This window comes from Phalacrocorax aristotelis, chromosome 7, assembly GCF_949628215.1.
Source record: "Phalacrocorax aristotelis chromosome 7, bGulAri2.1, whole genome shotgun sequence".
Taxonomy (NCBI): Eukaryota; Metazoa; Chordata; class Aves; order Suliformes; family Phalacrocoracidae; genus Phalacrocorax; species Phalacrocorax aristotelis.
In genome coordinates, this window is record NC_134282.1 from 40,969,380 (window position 1) to 40,991,138 (window position 21,759).

General features: G+C 37.2%; 1 protein-coding gene across 2 annotated transcripts in view; it reads left to right on the forward strand.

Moving 5' to 3' along the window:
- Nucleotides 1-17,072: 17,072 nt before the first annotated feature.
- WDR72 (WD repeat domain 72) overlaps nucleotides 17,073-21,759 on the forward strand; it is a 122,708-nt gene continuing 118,021 nt past the window's right edge. Inside the window, exons 1-3 of one of the 2 annotated variants that reach the window (XM_075100332.1) lie at nucleotides 17,073-17,230; nucleotides 18,313-18,419; nucleotides 21,317-21,395. In XM_075100332.1, coding sequence (XP_074956433.1) covers nucleotides 17,078-17,230; nucleotides 18,313-18,419; nucleotides 21,317-21,395 — 339 coding nt within the window. In that variant the 5' untranslated portion in view covers nucleotides 17,073-17,077. Of the gene's footprint in view, nucleotides 17,231-18,312; nucleotides 18,420-21,316; nucleotides 21,396-21,759 lie in introns of those variants that run through there. The other variant, XM_075100333.1, reaches the window with a different exon arrangement.

Here is a 21,759-nt window from a genome sequence, read left to right on the forward strand (position 1 = left end):
GTATTATCGTTATCGTGATCACAACACAGAAAACTGAAATGAATGAGAAGGAATTTAACCAGGAAAGCAAGCAAAAAACCCTGCCAGTTTTTCAGCCAGTTCATTTCTACCTTTCAGAAATACAGATTCTGCATCCCCATGTGTACACTATAACTTTCAGTAGACTCCGTAAGTGATAAAAGATAGAACTAATCAACTAACAAAATATGCTATCAAGAGATACATCAAAGTGACCAGATAAGCGAAAGTCAAACAGCTGATTTCTAACCCTGAGAAACTATGAGCAATATTGAAGCAATATTGAATTAGATCAGTTTTGTCCTTGCTTCCAAAAGATAGCCACAACTATGGCTAGGGATAATGGGTGGCGTGTCCTGGACTTCACAAGAATCACCTTGATAAATGAGTTCAATGTACTCCATTTACCTGTTTCCAACAGGAAAAAGAAAGGACGGACTTTCCTTCAAAAAAGTATTGTGTGTTATTAACCACCAAATGTATAGATCCAAATTTTAATGAAATATCTGCTCCCTACAGTTTTGGAGATTAATAACAAAAAGTCAAGCCACAGCAATAAAGAAATCCTGAAGTTTAATCACAAAGAAAAATGCAACAACTTGTCATAGATTCATGTTCCACCTGTCATATTTGTGATAATCACAGAACCTAATAGGTTACTATACTAAAAATAGACTTATTCTATTACTGGAAAGTGGTATTTAAACTACAAGTAAGTGCCACAAATTTTTAAGTTTTGACTAACTGAATGCCTGGAGTCAATGAGTATCATGGTTTTAGCTGGGATAGAGTTGATTTTCTTCACTGTACCAACTACAGTGAAGAAAATCAACTCTATCCCAGCTAAAACCATAACAATGAGAAAACTATCTTTTGTTTTATTTGGTCCTAAGCTTTAGAAAAAATAGATTATTCAATCCAGATTAACCTTAAGGTTTTTGTGTACAAATTTTGCATATCACTTCACATCTCTTCTTCCTTGACTCCAACTTCGTAAAGATTGAAAAAAACTATCCCTTACCTTTCTCATGAAAATAGTGTTGGGATTAACATCTGCACAGTGCCTTGGGATTTCTCATTAAGCATGCTATAAAAAAAAGAGAAATATTTTTACTATTTTACATAAATAGAAAATGAATATGTACAAACCAGTCACTGTACCACTACACTGGGACAAGGATCACATACTTCTGATTATGGTCCTTAAGTCTGGGTCCAATTCTGCCCTTACTGTGACCTCAGCCTCTTCAGTGGTGGAGTCATTTGGACCACTGAAGTCACACGCCCCAGAAAGCATGCCACCTTGGTATAGCAAGACCGATCAGGAAAAGCTACCTTAAACAACACAAAGTAATACAGATCTCTAAGAAAAATGTGTTTTCTTTTTAGAATCTATTTTAAGTTAACCAAGATTTTCTACACTTTTTATTCCATTGTTAGTAGCTCTGCTCATTGATACGATTTCTTTAGAATTGCTTGCTGCCACACAAAAATTAAACTGCACTCATTATAATTGAAGAGAAATAAGTTTCAAAAGAAACTTAGCTCATCAGAGGCTAAATCATACATTTCCACTCAGAAACTGATTGTTAAAAAGGCAGGTTTGCTCCCTATGAAAGGACACGTTTTCCAGTCTCTTGCACCTCTGCTCAATGTGTTCTTATGTAGCCTTAGCTGCCTTCTTGACTACTTTTATTTTGCATTTAGAGACACCTAGTGGCTCGAGACTGATTTACTCTGGAAAACAGTAATGCTGTCTCACTGCCAAATGAAATTCAGATATTTTCAGATCTTATTTATCTCTTAAAATACAGCACAGTAAGCATTTGACTTTACAAAAAAACCACCCTAAAATACAGAATTGGATTTCGTAGTACACATGAAAACTTTGACACCACACAAAATATTTTGTCCTCTTTTTGATTTACATACACACCTGAAGAGTAAACGTATCTAGTACTTTTAAAAAAAAAAAAAATTGCCATAAAACTGTACCTTGGTTTTTCCTTCAGAACATTGAATTTTATTCATCTTATGCACCAGATCTGTTACTTTGGCCTGTTTATCTTCCTAACCACAAATCTCAAACAGATGTAATTTTTCATTATTTCATGTATGTTTGTACACATACCTCTGAATTTGTGATTTAGTGGAGTGCTTAGACATAGCTGGCTTTCTTGGTGCATGTAGAGCAATTCCACTGACAAAAAAGGTGGTAGAATAACACCCCAATCAAGAAAGTAGATAAGGCTCAGTAATTCTTTCATCTCCGCTCTTAAATTAAAAATATGTTTCTAAGCAAACAGACTACCAGTCTTAGTTTGACTACTCTGTTTTAGCATAATGTTTTCTAACCCATTCAGCCCTGGTAATCTTATGAGTCTACAATTAGTTACATATGCTACAAATTTATTGTGTCTTTTCTTAATGCTTTCCAAAATTCTCCATTCCTGGGACACTCAATGATTGCATGTAATCTGTGTGAGCTCTGTAGCCACATTTTAAAAGTTGTAATCCTCTATTCAGCTAACTGTAAAATATTTATATTCAAGAAAATCCATGGAACCATAGTGGAAATCCAGAAAAATGAGATATCTTTATTTCCTGTATTTCTGTTTAATGAACACGCAGGAAACACTTAGATATTTTAGAAATATTCATTTAATAGTTCAGAACTTTCAGCCTTTTTTTTTTTTAAAAAAAAATCACTTTATACCCTAATGCCACATCAAATGCATTATATACCAGACACCCAAATATTTCCTTATCCTGCTTCTATAGAAAGACAAAATAGGTAATTTCTTTCTCCTGGCTTCTCATGTCCCACAGAAGTAAGAAGTGAGGAACTCCTACAAACAAATATAGCTGCCATAATTGCCTACATTATATGGTCTTACAGGTGCAAGAATACTGGTAAAGGTGTGGTGATGATGTTTATTATAAGGGATTTTAAAACTGGGGAAAAATGTTACAAAAATCACTATCTTTTTCCACTTAAAAATATCATTTAGCATTCCACACTTTTCCTCAGAAAAACACAACAAAAATGAAACCCATTTTATGCAGATAATCTTACAAGGCAAAAGTGTGAAGTGAGTAATTATAGCATGCAAAAAGCCTTTAAATATATTTACGAGAAGGAAAAACCAAGAAGGTTACTTCTAGAAGCTTCAAACGTAGTTAAACTGCAATTCAGCAATAACAAACCATGTTTTCGCATTCTGAGCAAAACGAAGCAGTTAATAGGGTTTAAGTTTCCTTCTTGTTTTCACTTTGCTCCCTCTAGCGTCTCAAAGGGTATATTACATCACTTTATCATTACAATAAATAAACCAAAACGTACTCGTTACTTATATTTTAAAACTAATAATATTGTCAAACTACCCTGCTGGTGGGCCTAGCGGCTACAGCATTATTATTTTCTGGAAAAAAAAACCAGTAAGGTACAGTTTGTAAATCCAGTAAGAAAGACATTAAGAGATTAAAGTAAGGCAGTGTGTGTTAGAATTCAATTCCAGAACGTAGCAAGTATAGACTTAACTCGCCCTTTTATCCGACAGCAATTTGTGAAATTGCATTTATTCTCATAAAAGCACTGATTTAATCAACAGCATTCTTAAGGCTCCAGAAGTTTTTTCAATGTTGAACATACCCATAGCTTATCTTTGCCCCATTGACATGAAATGTGACATTTTTTCAGCATTATTTCACCACACTATACTTAAGATCATACAATAAATTCTCAGTGCTTGACAACTGTCCCCTAACATAATCTATGCTAATGCTGTTTTATATTTCAGTATGTGATATCTGTCAACGATCTTGTTAACCACTAATTGCTCTTATTCATCTCAAAAACATGCCTTGATTGCTAGCTGAGGCCAGAGAAGTATATTAGTTTATTGAAGTTACTTTACTGCCAGTTCATATGGAGACAAACTACTTAAAAGGCGCAGAAGAGAAGAAAGCTGGGGAAATTAGTTACTGGATGGCAATAATCACAACAGAGACTGAAATCATTATATGGTCTGAATAATTAATAAATTAGTAAGCCAACATTGTTTTTCATGAGAAATAGGAATGTACAGATACCTACATAACCCCAGACCACAAGAAACAGGCCCAAATTTTTACATTTATAAATGTTTTTTCAAAGTACTTTTTGAAGTGCTTTTCATTATGAAAAGCCTTGAAATCTATTAATGTAAGTAAATTTCATCATTATTACAGATGATGAAAATAAAACACTAACAGGGGAAATTAGCCACCCAATATCTCCAAGTAGGCCAGCACCCACATCTGCAGTACAACATGGCATTTCTGAATCTAGCACTGCTCACCAAGCCAAAATAAAGCCTCTTGAAGAAAAGAATCTGAAAAATACTTCAAAAAACCTCATTTTACCCCTTCTGTTACAATTATATGTAAAAAAATTACAAACAAGCCACTACTGTAAAAGTGCTATTTTAATGATTTACCTATTTTAGCTCTGTAGCAGTTAACTCACCCTTTCCAAAACTAATTATTAAAATGAAAACTTTACACAAAGACTGCACAAGGTATGGGATGTTTTATTTTTAGGTAGGACCAGTGCTTTTAAAAAAAAAAAAATATTTGGGATGTTACTACATCCACCTTGTATTAAAACTTTTATCATTTACAACAGATGAAAAGCTATGTATATTTAAACACAATGCTTCATATTGTAGAGACTAGGAATGAAATAAAACCACTTGGTTTTAGGGGATAGTTCTTAATAACTGGAAGCGTAAGTAGTATATATGATACATATAGCTTTCACAACCAGTATTTTTATTGTGCATCTGTAAATACATTTCAATGGTATGGTATTAATATGCATAACTACTTTCATGGAATGATTTATTTTACTAAGGTAACAAATACGGTGTTGAAAGACAAAATAGAAATCACAGTTTTATGACTGTCTCTAAGCATAGGGTACAATTAGGGTCTTTGGAGTAACCTTCCCTTTGTGTCAAGCTAAAATGTATGTGAAGGTTTTTCTTAGGGAAACCTTCATCTATCAATGATTAAGGAGAGGCTGCCAACGTTATTTATTTAGGGTCACAGGCAGAATTCACAATTCACACGTAGTGCCAAAAAACACAAGCAATATCTAGTTTATCCGTTATGTTACTTGGTCTCATATAATTCTTTCACTTTCTTGATAAGCATCTTTTGATTACAAAAGCTTTAGCTGAGGCTCCAGTTATGACTATAGATTTTAAAGGGCCAGTGTTCATGTTTTCCAAGAAAATTAATATTTTGGTTCTTAAAGCAAGTCAGCTTGTATCATCTCATTTTACTTTCATTATGATTACTACTAAAGTCCCCAGAAGCAAGCCCAGAAAAGAGGTATCTTTGTAAGGTTTCACTTAAGATACCATATTTCAGTGTTCTTCACTTAGCCTAGTGCAGTCTAACCAAACACAACCATTTCCATTAAAGTTTTATTTCCAGGGTTTATAGCTTGCCTACATAAAATAATTCATAAGACAAATTGTTTCAAGAAATCTCACCTTTAAAGATGAGTATTTATTTGAGTAATATTGAGTAATGCAATAAAAATCTCATTAAGTCTGAACTACAGAACTGCTAGAACAAATAAAAATGAAGGTTCAGGAGAAAGAGGTTTGAAAATATTATAGACTTTACTTGCTTTTTTAAAAAAATTGCATTCACTTAGCTTTAAAATGTAGCCTGTGTTACATTAACACATTTTAGAATATTACTCTTTATCTCAAGGCTGACAGATACCTCTGCGAAATAGTCTTAGGTTAAATATGAACTCAATAATACTAAAATAAAAACACCCCATACTTTAGCTACTATACTTAAAATATGAAAATACAAGACCTATAGGCACTAAAACCACACTTAAGTCTCTTCACATCTTTCCAACTCCTGTATTTCAACATCATTTTAAAAAAGTTATCAGGCAAACAAATTTAGGAAATAACTATTTTAAAGACAAAAACCTCTTTTCTAACAATGAGTCCCACAGCTTTGTTTACAGCCCTATAGACGTGGCTCCAATTATTTTAACAGTTAAGATGAACTCACATGTATACCATAGAACCACTTTGGCTTGGCTCCGCACAAGGATCTTCCATGGACCACAGCTTCCCTACAAATGACCTTTGAACAAAACAGAGACAAATTAACGAACAAGTAGACATCACATTCCTTTTTCGTACTCTAGGTATTCACTGTATTTACTACTGTCAAACAGAAATACTTGCAGTTAAAACACATCTTCAACAACACATACTTCTCTCACTATGAAATGCCCAGCTTAATTGTTTACTACCTTTAAACACTAACACCGCAGCTGCTGCTGATTCCCACACCTGTGAGAAATCAAGTTCCGCCTTCGGAGCACGTGGCTGGAGGCTTGCAAACACCGGTGTGCACCTGGTCACTCTCTCGTTAGGAGAAACGACACCACCTGCAGTTGCGCCTCCGCCCGGATCCCGCAAGCGGAAATATTCTTTTCACCATACTTCAAATAGGACGAGCATTTGAAAAGTTTCTTGTGCCTCTTACGCTGAATAAGGGGTCATCTCCGAGGGGCAGCCTAGGCCCTCACCTGTCCGACACACCTTGGGGGGGTCGGTGGATACGGCCGCGCCCGGCTCCGCAGAGCCCGTGTTTTCCCTCAATAATTCATCCCGAGCTGTCGGGACAGAAAACTATTGCGTAAGCTTTTTCCTTCGTCGGGCGCTGCTGAGCGCTGACAGAGCTGCGGGGGGCGCGAGCTGCGGGCGGCGCTGCGGAGCGCGAGCTGGTGCCGGCCCGCGCCGCCCGGGGCCGAGGAGCAGCTGCCCGCCCGCGGCGGGAGCGGGATCAGGATCAGGGCTGCGTGTAGCCGCTCCCGCGGGGTATAAAACCCGTCCCAGCTCGCTCCCTCTCCCTTCAGTGCTCTCGCCGCTACCGGCCGGTCCTCCCGCGCTCGCGGTGCCTGGGAGCTGCTGGAGGTAAGGGGCTGTGCCGCCGCGTCGCCTGCGCCGCTCGCTCCAGGCACGGCTCCTCTCGGGTACCTGCTCCCCCCAGTCCTCCTCCCCGCAGGCTTCCAGCCTGGTGCTGACCTCCCCGTCCCGCCAGCAGGGCCGGGCTGGTCGGGGGCGGTGGTGGCCGGTACCGGCGGCTCCGGTACCGCGCTGGTGCCCCGGAGGTGGGAGCTGAGCTGGCGCCGCGGCACGAGAAACCTGGGGAACCTCGGTGGGAAAGCTGGGGCCGTTTGCTGGGACTGTCCTTGTGCGTCCTTGGGGGCAGCGGGTCTGCCGCCGTCAGCCTCTGCTTCCTCGTGTGCCTCAGGAAGGCCACTGAGGGTGGCTTTGGGTCTCGCCGTGGCCAAAAAGAGCGATAATGTTGGGTACCAGAGCTCTTCTGATGGTGCTGAGCCTTTTTGACTGCTGTAGTGTTTTTTCTTTCTTACTGGGGCAAATTTCATCCAAGTTTCTGGGAATTTTGTTTGGGCCCCTGTATGTTTAGCGTCAACTATGTAACTTTGTTGTATTTCAGTTTTGGTATCTGACATTGGAAGTCTGAAACTTCTGATTCTGAGATAATCTAGTGAATCTTATATATTCCATCAATTGTTTTAGAGTATACTTATTCACTGGACCTCCTGAAGAAAGAGAGTAATGTGAGGACACAACAAAGTTCAAAATATTAGCTCCTTGAAATAGGGGAGCGCTTTTGTGTTATTTTAGTGATGCCTTACTGAGTAAATGCAAAACCTTAGAGTAGAAATACTTATATATGCTTTACAGCAGTTCTGTTTTCTCTTGAAAATAGTTGTGGTCAGAGGTTTTTTGTGACTTTCTCAATTATGAAGTTAATCAGGATGGCTCACTTACAGCCTTGTGGTGTTTCTGTTATGATTACTTTTCTAGTTCCTGCTAGGAAGAGTAGTAGTGTTTTCTGAAAATATTGTGAAATTTTAGCATATCGGTAATGCCACTAGAACAGAACTATGATCTTTCAGGCATACTCATTGCAAAAGTAGCTGTTGTGGTGAGCTAGTTCTGCTCAAAAGGTTTGTGTCAGTTAGTAGGATAGATTCTGTGACCAGAGCAGGTTTTTTGTCATTAAAATTTTTCAGTGTTAAAATTGAAAACTGTAATCCATGCATTGCAATGCATTAAATCAGTTTTGGACTTTGAATCTGCTTCATAATAAACAGTGTCTTTTTATTTAAATAGATTTGACTGTGTGTATATAATAAATCATTCTGAGCTGTTTACACTAAACAGTTGTGTGCCCCATAGCAAAGAACACTGCATAGAGGCCTGTTTGGTAATTAAGATAATTCAAAGAGCAAAACAGGAAAATAAGGAGTTCTTGTTGTCAGAGTTTGGAAATCCTCATTATGATGCAATTGATTACACCACGGATTAGTGATTATTACATCACTATGTAAAAACTAAAGGCTGATGAAGTGTTTTAGTTGTCTTATTTCCACCATCTGACTCCAAAGTTGTTTGTTATTTAAACTTTCCAGAGTACTGTGTAGCTGAACCAAAAACACCACCTCTCTGATCAACGGGTTTTTAAATCGTAAATGAGTTCAAGGTCACTTACAGCCTTGGTGCATACTCACTGCTTCTCAGCTTGAGATTTTTGTAAGGTTTTTTTTTAGGTTTCATGTGTCTTGACCTTACCAGATCTTTTGTGTTAAAGCAGTGTAAATAAGAATTAATTCTCTAGGCATAATTACAGAATCTGATATTTCATAAAAATGAAAGTTGATCAAAGTTCTTGTAAATGATATGTGACTTTCGTGTACGTCTATGGGAATTCTTGACACAGACTTGAAGTTATTACTCTCTACACTTTCCAAGTTATGTAGGCCGTAAACTTGGAGTTGACACCACCTTAAGCTTTCTGATTAATGTGGGATTATGTTGGGATCATTGACTTTTTAAAGGACATAAATGTCTCTCTGCTTATATGACAATTTATAATTAAGAAAATGTAAGGACCTGTCTCTCTACTAGCGTAAGGAAGCAGTACTTTCTCACACGGAAAGCTGTTAGTTTCAGTAGAAGTAGGAATGACTCAATGTGTATAAAACTGAAGTTAAAACCTCTCTTTAAGTCAGTAAGATGCAATTTTGTAGAAATGAAATCTTACATTCTGCAGAAACTAATGGCTCTTCTTGTCAATCTGTGCTTTCCTGTAAGAACTGATGAGTCAATGTCCTAAGACATTAAAGCTCTGCTTCAGCAAATCATTTCACCATTTGAATATGCGTAATACCACTGAAGATGACTTAAGTGATACTATTTGTATGTTTCAGGCTTTGGAAGTAGTAAATAATTCACGTATATGTAGCTCTGTCTAGTGCTTAAGCAATATTTCAGTTCTTGTGGATAACTAATCTGGTAGTTGATAGGACATTAAGACACTGTATTTCAGACAGTAAAAACAAACATGGTTGCCTTTTCTTTAAAGACATCTTTTATAGCTCCCAATGCAATTGTATAATATATTTCTTTTTCAAATAAACTTTGTATATATACAGGATCCTTGATGTATATGATTTAAAGCCAAGTTAGCTAGCCCACATGCATTAATTGTTGTCTATAAGTTAAATGTTGTTGTCGAAGCCTTTAGTGTCAGTGAAAGAAAGTTGGAATTTATATTTTTGTGGCTCTTTAAATATTTCTACTTAGCAAAAGAGCATCTCAGGACTTTTCTGTCAAGCTTAAAATAATGTAACAGTTTGTGGGGTAAAACAGTAACTTCAAGGAGGTGAAGATTAGTCTAGTGTACTTTGTGACAGTGTGTAAAGCACAAGTGTTCTGAGTTGTTGATGTTTTCACAGCCTCATTTTCCAGCTTAGGTGCAACATAAGCTATTTTAATTAATATTGTGTCACCAAAGTTTCTGAGATGGCCAACTGAATTCTGCCAAGATAGGGTATTTTGATGAAAACATATCTTTATTGATTGTAGAAGAAGAAAATCATTCTTAAAATGAAATCCAGAGAAAAATCATATCCCTCAGAGAAAATTTCTGAGTGGCAGGCTGAGATTAACATCATAAAATTGAATTTGTGCTGCAAACCTTTGATGTAATCAGCAGCTGGGAGATGGTGTTGCCCTTACTGTGCTCCTTCTGATTGTGGTGAATTATTGTGTGGAATGAAATAAGTGTTTCTTGTGTCACTTGTTCAAGAAATACAAACAAGGTATTACTAGGTGGTTCTTGCTTGTTAAAATGGGTTGTATTGATTCCTGGTCCCACTGGTCTCTTGCTCCCTTGCACTGCAAAAGCAGTATGTTCACACCCCAGGGGAGATCTGGGTGTCACTGAATAGTGACTCCTCTGGCCGATTAGGGTGTAGCCCTGACAGGTCTTGAGGGATGTGCCATTAAATCTTAAACCGGAATTGCAAAGGGTCTCCAGGATGGAGCAGCAAAAAGCAAAGTAGAGGAAAAGGTGTGGAATACTGAGGGTTCTGAAAGAAGATATTAAAACATGAGCAAGTGGGATATAGGATAGAAATGTGGATTACTGGAGCATTTTACTTGTTGCCCGCTATCTGGTTAGATACATTAACTAAAATGTTTGGAATATAGAGATATTTTTGCTGCTATACCCACAGAGAGCGGACTCTGTATCTTAAAGGAGCCAGTTATTTGTTCTATTTTATCATGTGCTAAATACAAACTAGTTTTTAATTATCTCTTTAAATCTCTTGATAAATCTTTTATTTTACTTTTTGCTATTAATTACTTCAAATATTTTTTTGTTACCTTTGTCTTGTCTGGCTGTGTTTAGTGTCATTTCTTTGGTTGTCATTCCCTTTTCACTTACCTAGGCTCATATATCTTACTTTTCCTACATTAAACGCCGTGCCTTCTGCCCTGTAGCCTCTATATCCCCATTGTATTTCCATTTCTCTGTTAAGCATAATTCTCAGCATTGTATTTATCTTTCCTAATTTATTCCATTGCTCACACATATACAAATGCACACATACCCCGCTGCTTCACAAATTACAAAGTATTATTGACCTGTATTTTCAGATTCATGGTCACAATAGGCTTCTGAATAGCAACTTACATAAATAGCAAATCTGTGAGCAGCATCATGAGCATCAATGTGGTATGTCTGCAGGCTTACAAAGACCTCACTGTATGTCACTCCTGTATCTTTAGATTTTGTACTTTAGATGCTTTAATTGAGTCATTTGTAAATGAAATATATTTTATTATTTATGCCTTTTAGATGGACTTGCTATATATTGTGGACAGTTGGTGAATATAACTTTTTAGTCCAGGAAAGGCTATGTCTTTGATTACTAGAGATAGTATACAACATCCTTAAGGAGAGTGCAACATTTACATCATAAAGTAAATTGTGAAAGTTGTGACAGCAATATAAATGGATCAGTAGACTGCAAGTCAAAGCTATTTTTAAGGAAAATAACTTGTCTTTTCCTAACAGTACAAAAATATTGATAGAACTTTTCTTATCTGGACAGTATGAGAGAATATATCTGACGAATAGACAGGAATAGGAGAATGAGATAGGATAGGAACACACAAACCTTAGGAATATCTCACGAGAACCTACCAGGCTGTGCCTAAAACTCTCTTATCAGTTTACTGCAATGATGAGTTAAAGAGCTCTGTGTGTGGAATTTATATTATTTTGCTTGACTATCAAGAATATTGAAGCCTGGGCAAATAAAATTTTGCTAGACTGAGAAGACAAAAGCTGTTCTTATAAAATTGTCTATAACTGTTTTTAATCATTTTGGCCCATCTATCCTGTTCTGGTCATGTCCCAGCCCCAAATGTTTGTATTTTTAGTCCAGTACAGTTCTATGCTGCTGCCAATCTCTTAATATTTTTCAGGACTGTAAGCCAATTTCTGCATCTTTTTCGTGCCTGCACTGATTGCCACATGTTTAACTGGACTTTGAAGAAACCGGTCTTGTATTGATAGTTTAGGATGTGTAGGAAACATGAAGAAAATATGAATATAAATTTAGAAGAGATTTTTTGAAGGTTGACTGTTACCTGTATAGCAATCTTTTGTTCCACAAAGTCTTTTCTCCTTATAAATAAGTTATAAAATCCTATTTGATAGCTTTTGTTATAGTCTGTAGCTATGGGAAGGAGGCTTCTGTCAAAGCCAGTGTTTTATTATGTGAACTGTTTAATATTAGACCTCTGGCAAGTTCAGTTCCTAGTTTAAGGACCTTGTTGTATGTGAGAACTGATGAATTCTGAATTAATTTAAAAATCAGGGTAAGTATTTTCTTCACCAAGAAATGTGATTCTTCTAAGTTAATAGCTTAAAATTGTTCTGGATGTTTCATACTGGAAAGCTTCTTTTATGCTTTTGAGCAAACTCTGTGTGTAAATGCAAGGACCTATAGGGAATGTGAGCGGCAGACCTCAATGGGGGCAAAACAGAACTCACATTTTTTGCTTAAAATCACTGTGAACACATCTGCATGCATGCTTTGAAGCCCTAAGCAACTCTTCCGTTCTAACCTATATGTTCCCAAACTACTCACCTTAGAATTATACTTTTTGTCTTGAGAAAATGCAGCACAGGGATGTGTGCCTGGGGTTAGGCAGTAATTATGTGGCAGTCATTGGAAGGTCTGAGATGCACCTAATAGAGAAGCTAACAAATACACTTCTTTTTTTTAGGGTCGGTAGAGGAGACAGAGTCAATATATGCTTACTGTATTGGAATTAGGGGGTCTATGGGCAAAGCATATATTGAGTTGTTATGGCACGGTTTTTTTTATGGTATAATCTGACCTTTTTCATTCTAATCAGCTCATGATGAGTCCCAGTTAAAAAAGCTGAGTGATGAGGAAAAGCCCTTGCATTAATATGTGCTTGGAAAGGCATTCAAGGTCAGACCTTCTGCTCTCTTACACCCCTTAAAGCTTTTGACTAGACTTCAATACCTGACAGCTTCAGTAGAATAAAGGTGGCATACTCAGCTTTTCAAATGAAACTTCAATACTGTGCAAATGGTCCTAAGTTGCTGCAGTAGTACAGCAAGAGTTCCTGAAGCTGTGAAAATGGGGAAAATCTTCCAAGTTAGCAGAGGATTGTGGTCCAGTTTCAGTGTGAAAAGTTTTCCTGGAACTAGAGGCAGGATGGTAGAGATATGACAAGTTAGTGGTGGAATGAGCAGGTATGGTTTTAAATAAGAACAGGGGATCTTTTTTAGTCGGGAGGGAGTTTTTTGACTGTGATTGTAAGGGCAGGACAAGCAAAGAAGATTATTGGGTTGTAAGAAGGAGAAATGGGGAGTAGGACTGAGGAACTTGATTTAAGGTTGAATTATGGGTAAACAGGGGATATCAGACATGCTTGGGTGGGCAGAGCTGGAGGAATTTGACATGTGCTGATAAGCTACATGCAGCTCAGATATGCCTTGGGCAATATTTGACTTTGTGAAAACAGTTTTTTACCTTTTTTTAAAGGAACAGTCTGATAAATATCTGATTTTATTAAAGTTTGCTCTAGGTGCTATCAGCATCACTAAATAGCTTTGATAAAAGTACACATTGTCAGACAAAATGTGGATATGTGCATGTGTGCATGAGTATGCAATAGTTCTAGGGAAGTCATGGTGTTCTTAGAAGCAAAGCTTTCCTGCAAAATGCTTACTTTGTGTGTCAAAATATATTAATCCAAAAGAGAAGTTAACCAAGAAGCAAGAGAATAAAAGTTAAGGACTGTTTTATTAACATGGAAGTTCATATACCTTCTATATCTCTTATGCTGCAGTTGTAATAAAGGAAAGAATACAGAATGTTCTTGTAACATTTCAGGCTAAATTAATCCTTGTGTATAACCAATGTTTTGTCTATAGTAGTAGCTCTTAATTCATGACACTCATGGACATCTACAACAAATGTTGCATGCAAATAGATCACTTACATATTATCGAATTCCAGCAATTTGTGTAGTTTTTAACTTCTCTTGATCCTTTTTCCGAGTTCTTTGTTATTCATCACTTGCTCAGCAGTAGGTCTTCTGCTAAGAATATTGATCTTGTAAAAGAAGCATAGAATCAAGGAAACGTAATTTATTACTTCATATTCAATGCAGTACAAACCTGAATTCTGCTGCCATATGGTGTTTTATACTAGTTGAACACTCCCATGGCACCAGTATGATATTGAAGAACATGCATTTTAAAGACTCAAGATGTGTCAAACTGTTAAATGTGTCAAACTCAAACTGTTAACTTGGCAGCCACCATTTTATAAGCCCAATGAAAATGGTGAATTTTCTTTGCAAGGCTGACACCTAAAAACATATCATTAGAGTTTGGCTGGAACAACTTTCATTTCAGGGCATAAACTGGAAGAGAAAAGGACTTCAATGTTCACCACTAAGCATAAGACTTCATATGACTAGAGATTTAAAAAATAAGTTTTAGAAAAGTCAAATTCTAAAGTTGAGATCAATAACTTCTCTCAGTATTTTGTGATATGCCCACAAAGAGCTTTAAAATGAAACTAAATGTGACTTAGCCTAATAGACTCTTGACCTCAGTTAATTTTCTCTTGGAATCCTCTTCCTCTGCCTTTGATGTCCTGGCTGAGGTTGTATTGCAGGACCTTGATAGTCTGACATACCAGTCTTTTCAGCCCTTCTTCTCGGTAACTGGCCCCTTCATCTTATGGTCATGTCAGGACGCAAGACCATTCCTCTAGTTCTGTGTCACTTAAGGCTTTTATTAGTATTAACAAAAATACCTCTCATCTGTGTCCCTGCTTTCAGCTCCTACTGTGCTGGATTTGGTGGTAACTTGTATTATAGTTTCTGTAAACACAGCTTAAAAGGCTGCTCTTGTCCTCTGTTTCTGTCCTGTGGTATTTTCTGAATTATCATAGGAACTGCTTTTTGTGTCACTTTGTGGCTGTTATCTGCTGCCATGCATTTTTTTCTACCCAGTTCCTGTTTGTTCTCACAAGATTTCAGCTTTAATGTCATGTCCTTTGGCTGACCTCTCCCAGGTGCACTGTTCTAACACCTTGCACCTGTTTAATTTTAAATATCTTTGCTAAGGATGTGCTGTGGGCTCTCTCTCTCCTTTCTCCAGGACAAATAGGAGCAAACCTCTGAGAGGTGAATTTGGCATAGTGGCTGCAAAGTGCCTGCTCTGAATGATCTCTTCAATGCTGTTTGGATAAAAAGTAGGTGACACACAATATTTTGAAAAGAATAACTAAAATATTTAAGTGACCCTAGACAATGGTGCACCTGAAGAGCTTAAATTCTGTTTCTTCTTGTTCACTCATGCTTGGGAATAACATCTGGATGTACAAACATTTTTCTACGTTGCTCAATATCAGTCAGCTGTCTGTCCATTGTCTGCATGCTAGTGGTAGTCAAAACTACTCTCAGTAAAGTTGAAGAGGATTTCAGTTTTCAGAGGACTCACTTCACAGGCACAAGTCAACTTCATACCCTTCTCCATCCCTGACAATATTTAGAAGGTAAAAGGGAAGGGAGGTAAAGAGAGTTGCTTCAGAAGAATCTGTACAGGCTTTCTGGAAAAAAGGAGAGAAGAACCATCATAGGATACAAGGAAGTAGTGCTGGAGGCTGTTGTATACTGAAGTTAATAATTTGGGAGTTTTGATACAACTGACCCTTATATATGGGAATTGTTTGTGCTTGGCTATGGTAGATGCTGGCAGCTTAGTGTAGGACTCTTTCATGTGAAGAGACTGATGCTAAAGATGTTACTCATCTGTGTCTGTTTTTAGCAATCAACGGCTTCATATAAGTTGACCCAAAGGAGCCATACTTGTTGGATGTGTTACTAGGCCCCCTGAAAAGTCTTAACAACAGGACATACATGAATTTTTTAGGTGAGTTGACTAGTTAAGTGCCAAATTATTTATAGTCAGATACTTTCTGTTATTTCATTTTGAAGGTATTGTTGGGGATATTCTAGAAATACGTTAGATGCTTATGACATGGGAATCTGCAATGGACAAAGCTTTTGTTTGAAGCAAAACAAGTACAGAATTCAGCTAGCAAGCAGAGGTGGTTTTAAAAGGAACAGGCATCAAACTTAAACAAGCAAATAAGAACTTTTTTAATAAGGAGGATTTTAGGATATTTTGTAAGTAGTGGTGTTTGAACAGGCACTGAAATATTTTCCTGGAAATGCAGTTCGTAAGAATCTATGTTGAATTATCTAATGACCAGTAGTCAATTCAGACAATTCCTTTAAATCAAATTTTCACAGTAGTGACTAATCTATTATATAACTTTTTTTTTGGCAAGGGATTCATGAGCAGCAGAAAGACCCAGTTTGTTCTCCCTATTTCCCAGCTTGAAACTCTGCCTCCACCTTTCTTTTGGGTATTATATCTAGGAGATGCCACTGAATGGTTGAGGGTATAGTGCTTTGTGGTCCTGGGCCTCGTTTTTCTCTTCATCCCTGACCCATCACCTGTTCTCTCCTTTCAGCCTTATTATCTCTCTCTTGCCTATCCTCCTAGGAACCACAGACTCTTTATTGACATCCTGCTCCCATGCCATCTTCGTGCTCCAGCAGTTAGCTGCTGAGAAAGAGGAGAACTGCTGGTTGGAGGGAATGGGGAGGCATGGTATACTCCACCAACCAAAATTAGGAAGAAGACAGAGTGACATGGGCCCATCAGAGTTAAGCCGGGTTGTGTGAGGCAGCAAATGACTCCTGTTGCTGATATTTCAGTATTGTGGTTGTACTGGTCCCTGGTAACTCTTGTCCTGTTTGATACTGCCTACATGTAAAATTGTGGCATGTCGCTGTCCTGCTATATATTTAAGCTATTAGTGGACAGCTATCTTAATGAAAGTGCTAGTGAGATGTTGGCATCAGCTAGAAAATGTTTCAATGCCTTATGAACTGTTTTTTGCAGCAGTATTTTGTAGCTCCCCTTTACAGATGTTGATTAAATTGTCTTTAAGGTTGTTTTTTTTCCTTACATTTCATGTTACTTACAAATCATCATGACTTTTTTCTGTTCTCAGGTGATGACTATGAACCTATCAGTACAGGCTGTGGCAGTGTGGGGGAAAATAGCTCCCTCTCACAGCATCACTGCTATTATGATTACAGATGACCAGCAGACTATAGTTACAGGAAGTGAAGAAGGACAAATATGTCTCTGGGATCTTTCATCAGAATTAAAGGTTTGTGTCCACTGTGCTACAGTATGCCAAATACACAGGTGGGGGTTTTATCTTTTATTATTAACAGTAGGATTATTCAGACTTGGAGTTATTTAGATTAAGTGTTAAAGATAGTGTGATATTTGTTATAGAAAAACTATGAAGAAAAAGTTGAAATGCCTGTATGTGCAACCAATTATTTGCAGACAGAAATATTTTTCGTAGATCATGATGACCTGTGGATTATAATTCGAGATTGTGCTGTAATGACAGCAAGTAAACGTATACAATTATCACAATTCCAATCTTGCAAAGTCTTTTTTCTTTTTTCTTTTTTTAAATCAATTGCTGAGCATGGCCTGCCATTTAAGGAAAAAAATATCTATTTTTAAAGACCTCTGTCTTTACCAGGTTAACAATGGAAAAAAACTGTAGAAAGATGGAATTAGTATGATGAAATATGTATTTTTTGGTATAATGAAGCTGCAAACCTCCTGGCATGTTATTGGTATTGGTTTGACTATTTCATATTTATTTTCCTGAGAATGGAACAGTCTCAAAGCAGTTCCAATTTTTATTCTGCATGATGGTTCTGTTCTTTTTGGATTTGGCTGCCCCAGCTGTGCTCAAATATAGCTTGAAACTTTATTTTGCACTTCTATGGGGCTACCTTTTTTCCATTAAGGTCTTTTACATGAGTGAAGCTAATCAAAGCAATTACTTAAACATGTATGAAACACATGCTTAAGAGCTTTGCTGTATCAATTCCCTACTTCACTCTGCCACTTTTGATGCGTGCTGTGGGGTGAAGGCCAGAGATATTCAGCACATTGCCTGTTTTATAACACTTGACATGCTAATTTCTTCAGAAGGTGCAATTTTTAGACTATGGTGAATACAAAGACTGTACTTCACACAAACTGCATAATCCGTTCACATCTTTGTACATTCCAGAAACATGATTGAAGAACATAAGAATATAAAGCAGATTGTTATTATTAATGAGTAATTGTCATCTACAAGTAATATTCTCTAGCTTTTAGATCTCCTTAGTTTATACAGAAATATTATGTTTAAGTTAAACCACTGTATTATTCTTCTAGATTTCATCTAAAGAAATTCTCTTTGGCCATACTGCTTCTGTAACTTGTTTGGCAAAAGCAAGAGAGTTTGAGAAACAGCCATATGTAGTAAGTGCTACTGAAAATGGGTAGGTAACTGAATATTCAATTATTAATTTCTTAAATCATTAAATGTATGACAAGTGTAGGTTAGATTCTGCATTTGGCAGAAGGTTTTTAATCCACTTCTTCCATATGAAAAGTATAACAGCTACTTACAGTAATGACTGTATTGCTTATACACTATAGTCTAAGAGCTCATCTCTTGGACAACAGAAGGGTTTGGCAGATTCAGATATCCTGTTAGTAGTCAGGAGAATGACTTGTTCAGATGGTCAGCTAAGCCCCATTGAAAGGGAGAATAACGGGCTATTGGAGGGAACCAGCAGGTTCAGAAGCATTTCAGCATTATGGTGCTTTTTTTCTGTTCCTTCCTGTGCTCAGTCTTGAGAATTGAATTGGTATAAGAGGCTAATGTACTCTGATCCAGGTTATGCTTGCTCAGTGGGTAGGTACAGAAGCACAGGAAAGACTATGCTTGCATAAAAGGCGTATATGTTCCTTGCTTTTGTTTAAAGTGGTCTTGCTCTTATGGAGTACATTCTTTTAGAGGCTCCTGACCTTGCAGTTTTTATCCTATGTGTTTGTTGTGACTTGGCCCATCACTTGAGTCAAACTAATTTCCGCACTTGTGCTAGGTTAGATTTCAAGAACTTGTTTCTTTCTGAATATTTGATAATCTTTTCAGCTGGGGTCTGAAGCCCATCTGTTCAGGATTTCAGCTGTTGAAAGTAGTTAGGGCTAGCTTCTTCCTTAAGGGCTTTCCTTGAACAATTTTGTCCTGTTGCTTAATTATATTCTTCTCTCATTCTGAGTTTATCTTTTCTAATTAAAAAGACAGCTCTGTTTAAAGTGTCTTCCCATGAAGCATTCCTGTCAATTGCCCTTTTTCATGCTATACCTTCCAGCATCATAATGCTACTACTTTCTCACTGAGGAGCTTGTTTATCCTTTCTAGCTGTTAGGATCTCTGATTCTTTCACTCAATACAACAGAGGGATAACTTGAACAAACTGGTTCAGGCTTCTTAATCTTCAAAGGCTAGGCTGCCACACTGGACAGACAGTGGTAAATAGTTCTGGTTGTTATGTGCAGGAAGGAGGGTTAAAAGTCTACAGAACTACTTTTGTATGGGCCTCCAGCGATTCTACTCAAGGGTTCAGAGGTGAAACTGTTTTTATCTTCATTCTGAAGTTTTGTTAGTGCAGTACTGTCTCCAGATCATACTGGGAGGAAAAGATACCGTATTTCCAAAAAACTGGGGTGAAAAGCATTAAGAAACATATGAGTATTTTGCTATAGATATACCATACAGGGAGATGTTCACGTCCTAAAGCTTGTGCTTCTGAAAGGATCATCGGGCTTGCTGGAATGTGTATAGGTAGGACTGAATAGTCTTCTGGCCCCTTTAAATGTTCGCTTTTACCAAATTACTGCTGACTTCTCATCTATATTACATAAGGGCAAAGCATCCATCACTGATCCCTGGAAGGCTGCAACATGAAGTTGAGATAATTACAAATAGGAAGCCTCATCTTCAGGAGATCCAACTTCAGAATCTCTTGTTTGTATTACCCAGAAGCTCTTGTTTGACTTACCCAGAAGGATGAGTATTGAACATTATTTTTGTACTTTTACATGGAAATCTGTAAATAAATCTGTAGTGATTCAGAAGTTCTCGATGATGTCCTGTGCATGGATATAGCGTATGCTATAGGACAGGTTTATCAACGTGTGGTATCACTCACTCCTTGTTAGTAGACACAGTAAGTTAAGTGCAATGTGCAGAAGCTGAAGTTATACTCTGGTCTCATTTGTGCATGTTTGCATGCATGTATTGACTTTACTGCTTTAGCTATGTTACTGTAATTGTCATTCTGATGTAAACAAGGAGAAATTCACTGACTTGAAATGTTTAACAAACAGCATAACTGTTCTGTTTAAGTTATGACTTTTGGTCGGTCAACTCTGATGCTACACTACAGATGTGCAGATTTCACTGCTCTTGCTCAGCTGAAAAATATAATCCAAGTAATGTTTTTAGATTATCACAAAATGTGGAAGTGTGTAGATTGAAATGTAAGTCACTAAGTAGTATTTTTGATGTAATATTTTTTCACAATGTGTTCTTTAAGTCCTCATACAGAAAATGCCTTAAATGTAATTTCAGGAATTGTAAGGTAATTGTTTCAACTGTGGAAATAATGCTTGCTGTTTAAATAAAAACTAAAAGCATCAAAGTTCCACATTCAGTTGCTGAGCTATGACAACGTACCTAATTTGCAACATTTGAGTGCCTTTCTGTTGTACTCCAGTCCCCTAGCATGTTGAATAATATCTAGATGAGGAAGACCCGCTAAAGCATCTTTCTCGAACATTAACTTTAATTGTAATTAAGTGGAGCTAGAATATTGCACAGACGTTTATGTTGCCTGGAGGCGAGTGCTGTATTAACAGATTTCAGGAGTAGCCTCATGGTGGCACTGTTTCTTCTTAACAGACGTTGCGGTTCCTCTCAAGAACTGAAGTCTGATGCGGCAAAGATGCGTTGTGTTTTTCAAAACATGTGGTTTAAGTTCAGTGAAATGAATCATTTTCAGGAGGAGGTAGTTCCAACGACAGATAGTTACGGTGACGTGTTGACGAGCTGTAATGGCAGTATACCTACGATTTGTTGTAGGCCAGAGTGGCCTTAAAGTCAGGTTTGCTGCAAGGCGGCAGGGTATAATTACCAAAACAAAAAGAAACAGATACTGTATGTCATCCCCTGCTAATGACATTATTTTCTTACTCAGTAATCTGTAACAAAAAGCCACATAAACGACCAGACTGCGCTTAGGTACAGCACTAAAGAAAAACTTGGTGGCACAAAATTATTCCAGCTGAGTGGAAATGACAGAGAATAATATACATTTATCTTTGGCAGGGAGATGTGTGTTTGGAATGTCACTAGTGGACAATGCATTGAGAACACAAAGCTTCCTTATAGGCATACAGCAATCTATGTAAGTATAGCAACTTTCATGGAATATCTCTGCTCATTACTCAGAATTTTGCTTTGTTAACATGATATTTCTCAGAAACATAAAATTTTAAATGTATAGCTCATAACATACTTATAGGAGGAAAAAAACCCTGTTGCAATATAAGTAGCTTCATATCTGTTATTTTTCCTTTTTTGGCTTCCTTCTAAGAACAAAACTGAGATTTTTATGTTCCTCTGAACCTCTTAAATCAAATTGATTCTTTCTAAGCCACCAATATCTGGAATCCAGTATCAATTAACTTATTGTAAAGTTTGGGCACTGGGTAGCAAAGTGTAACTGTCTTAATCTTTATTCTTGTCCGTGTTAAAATTGTGTGGAACCT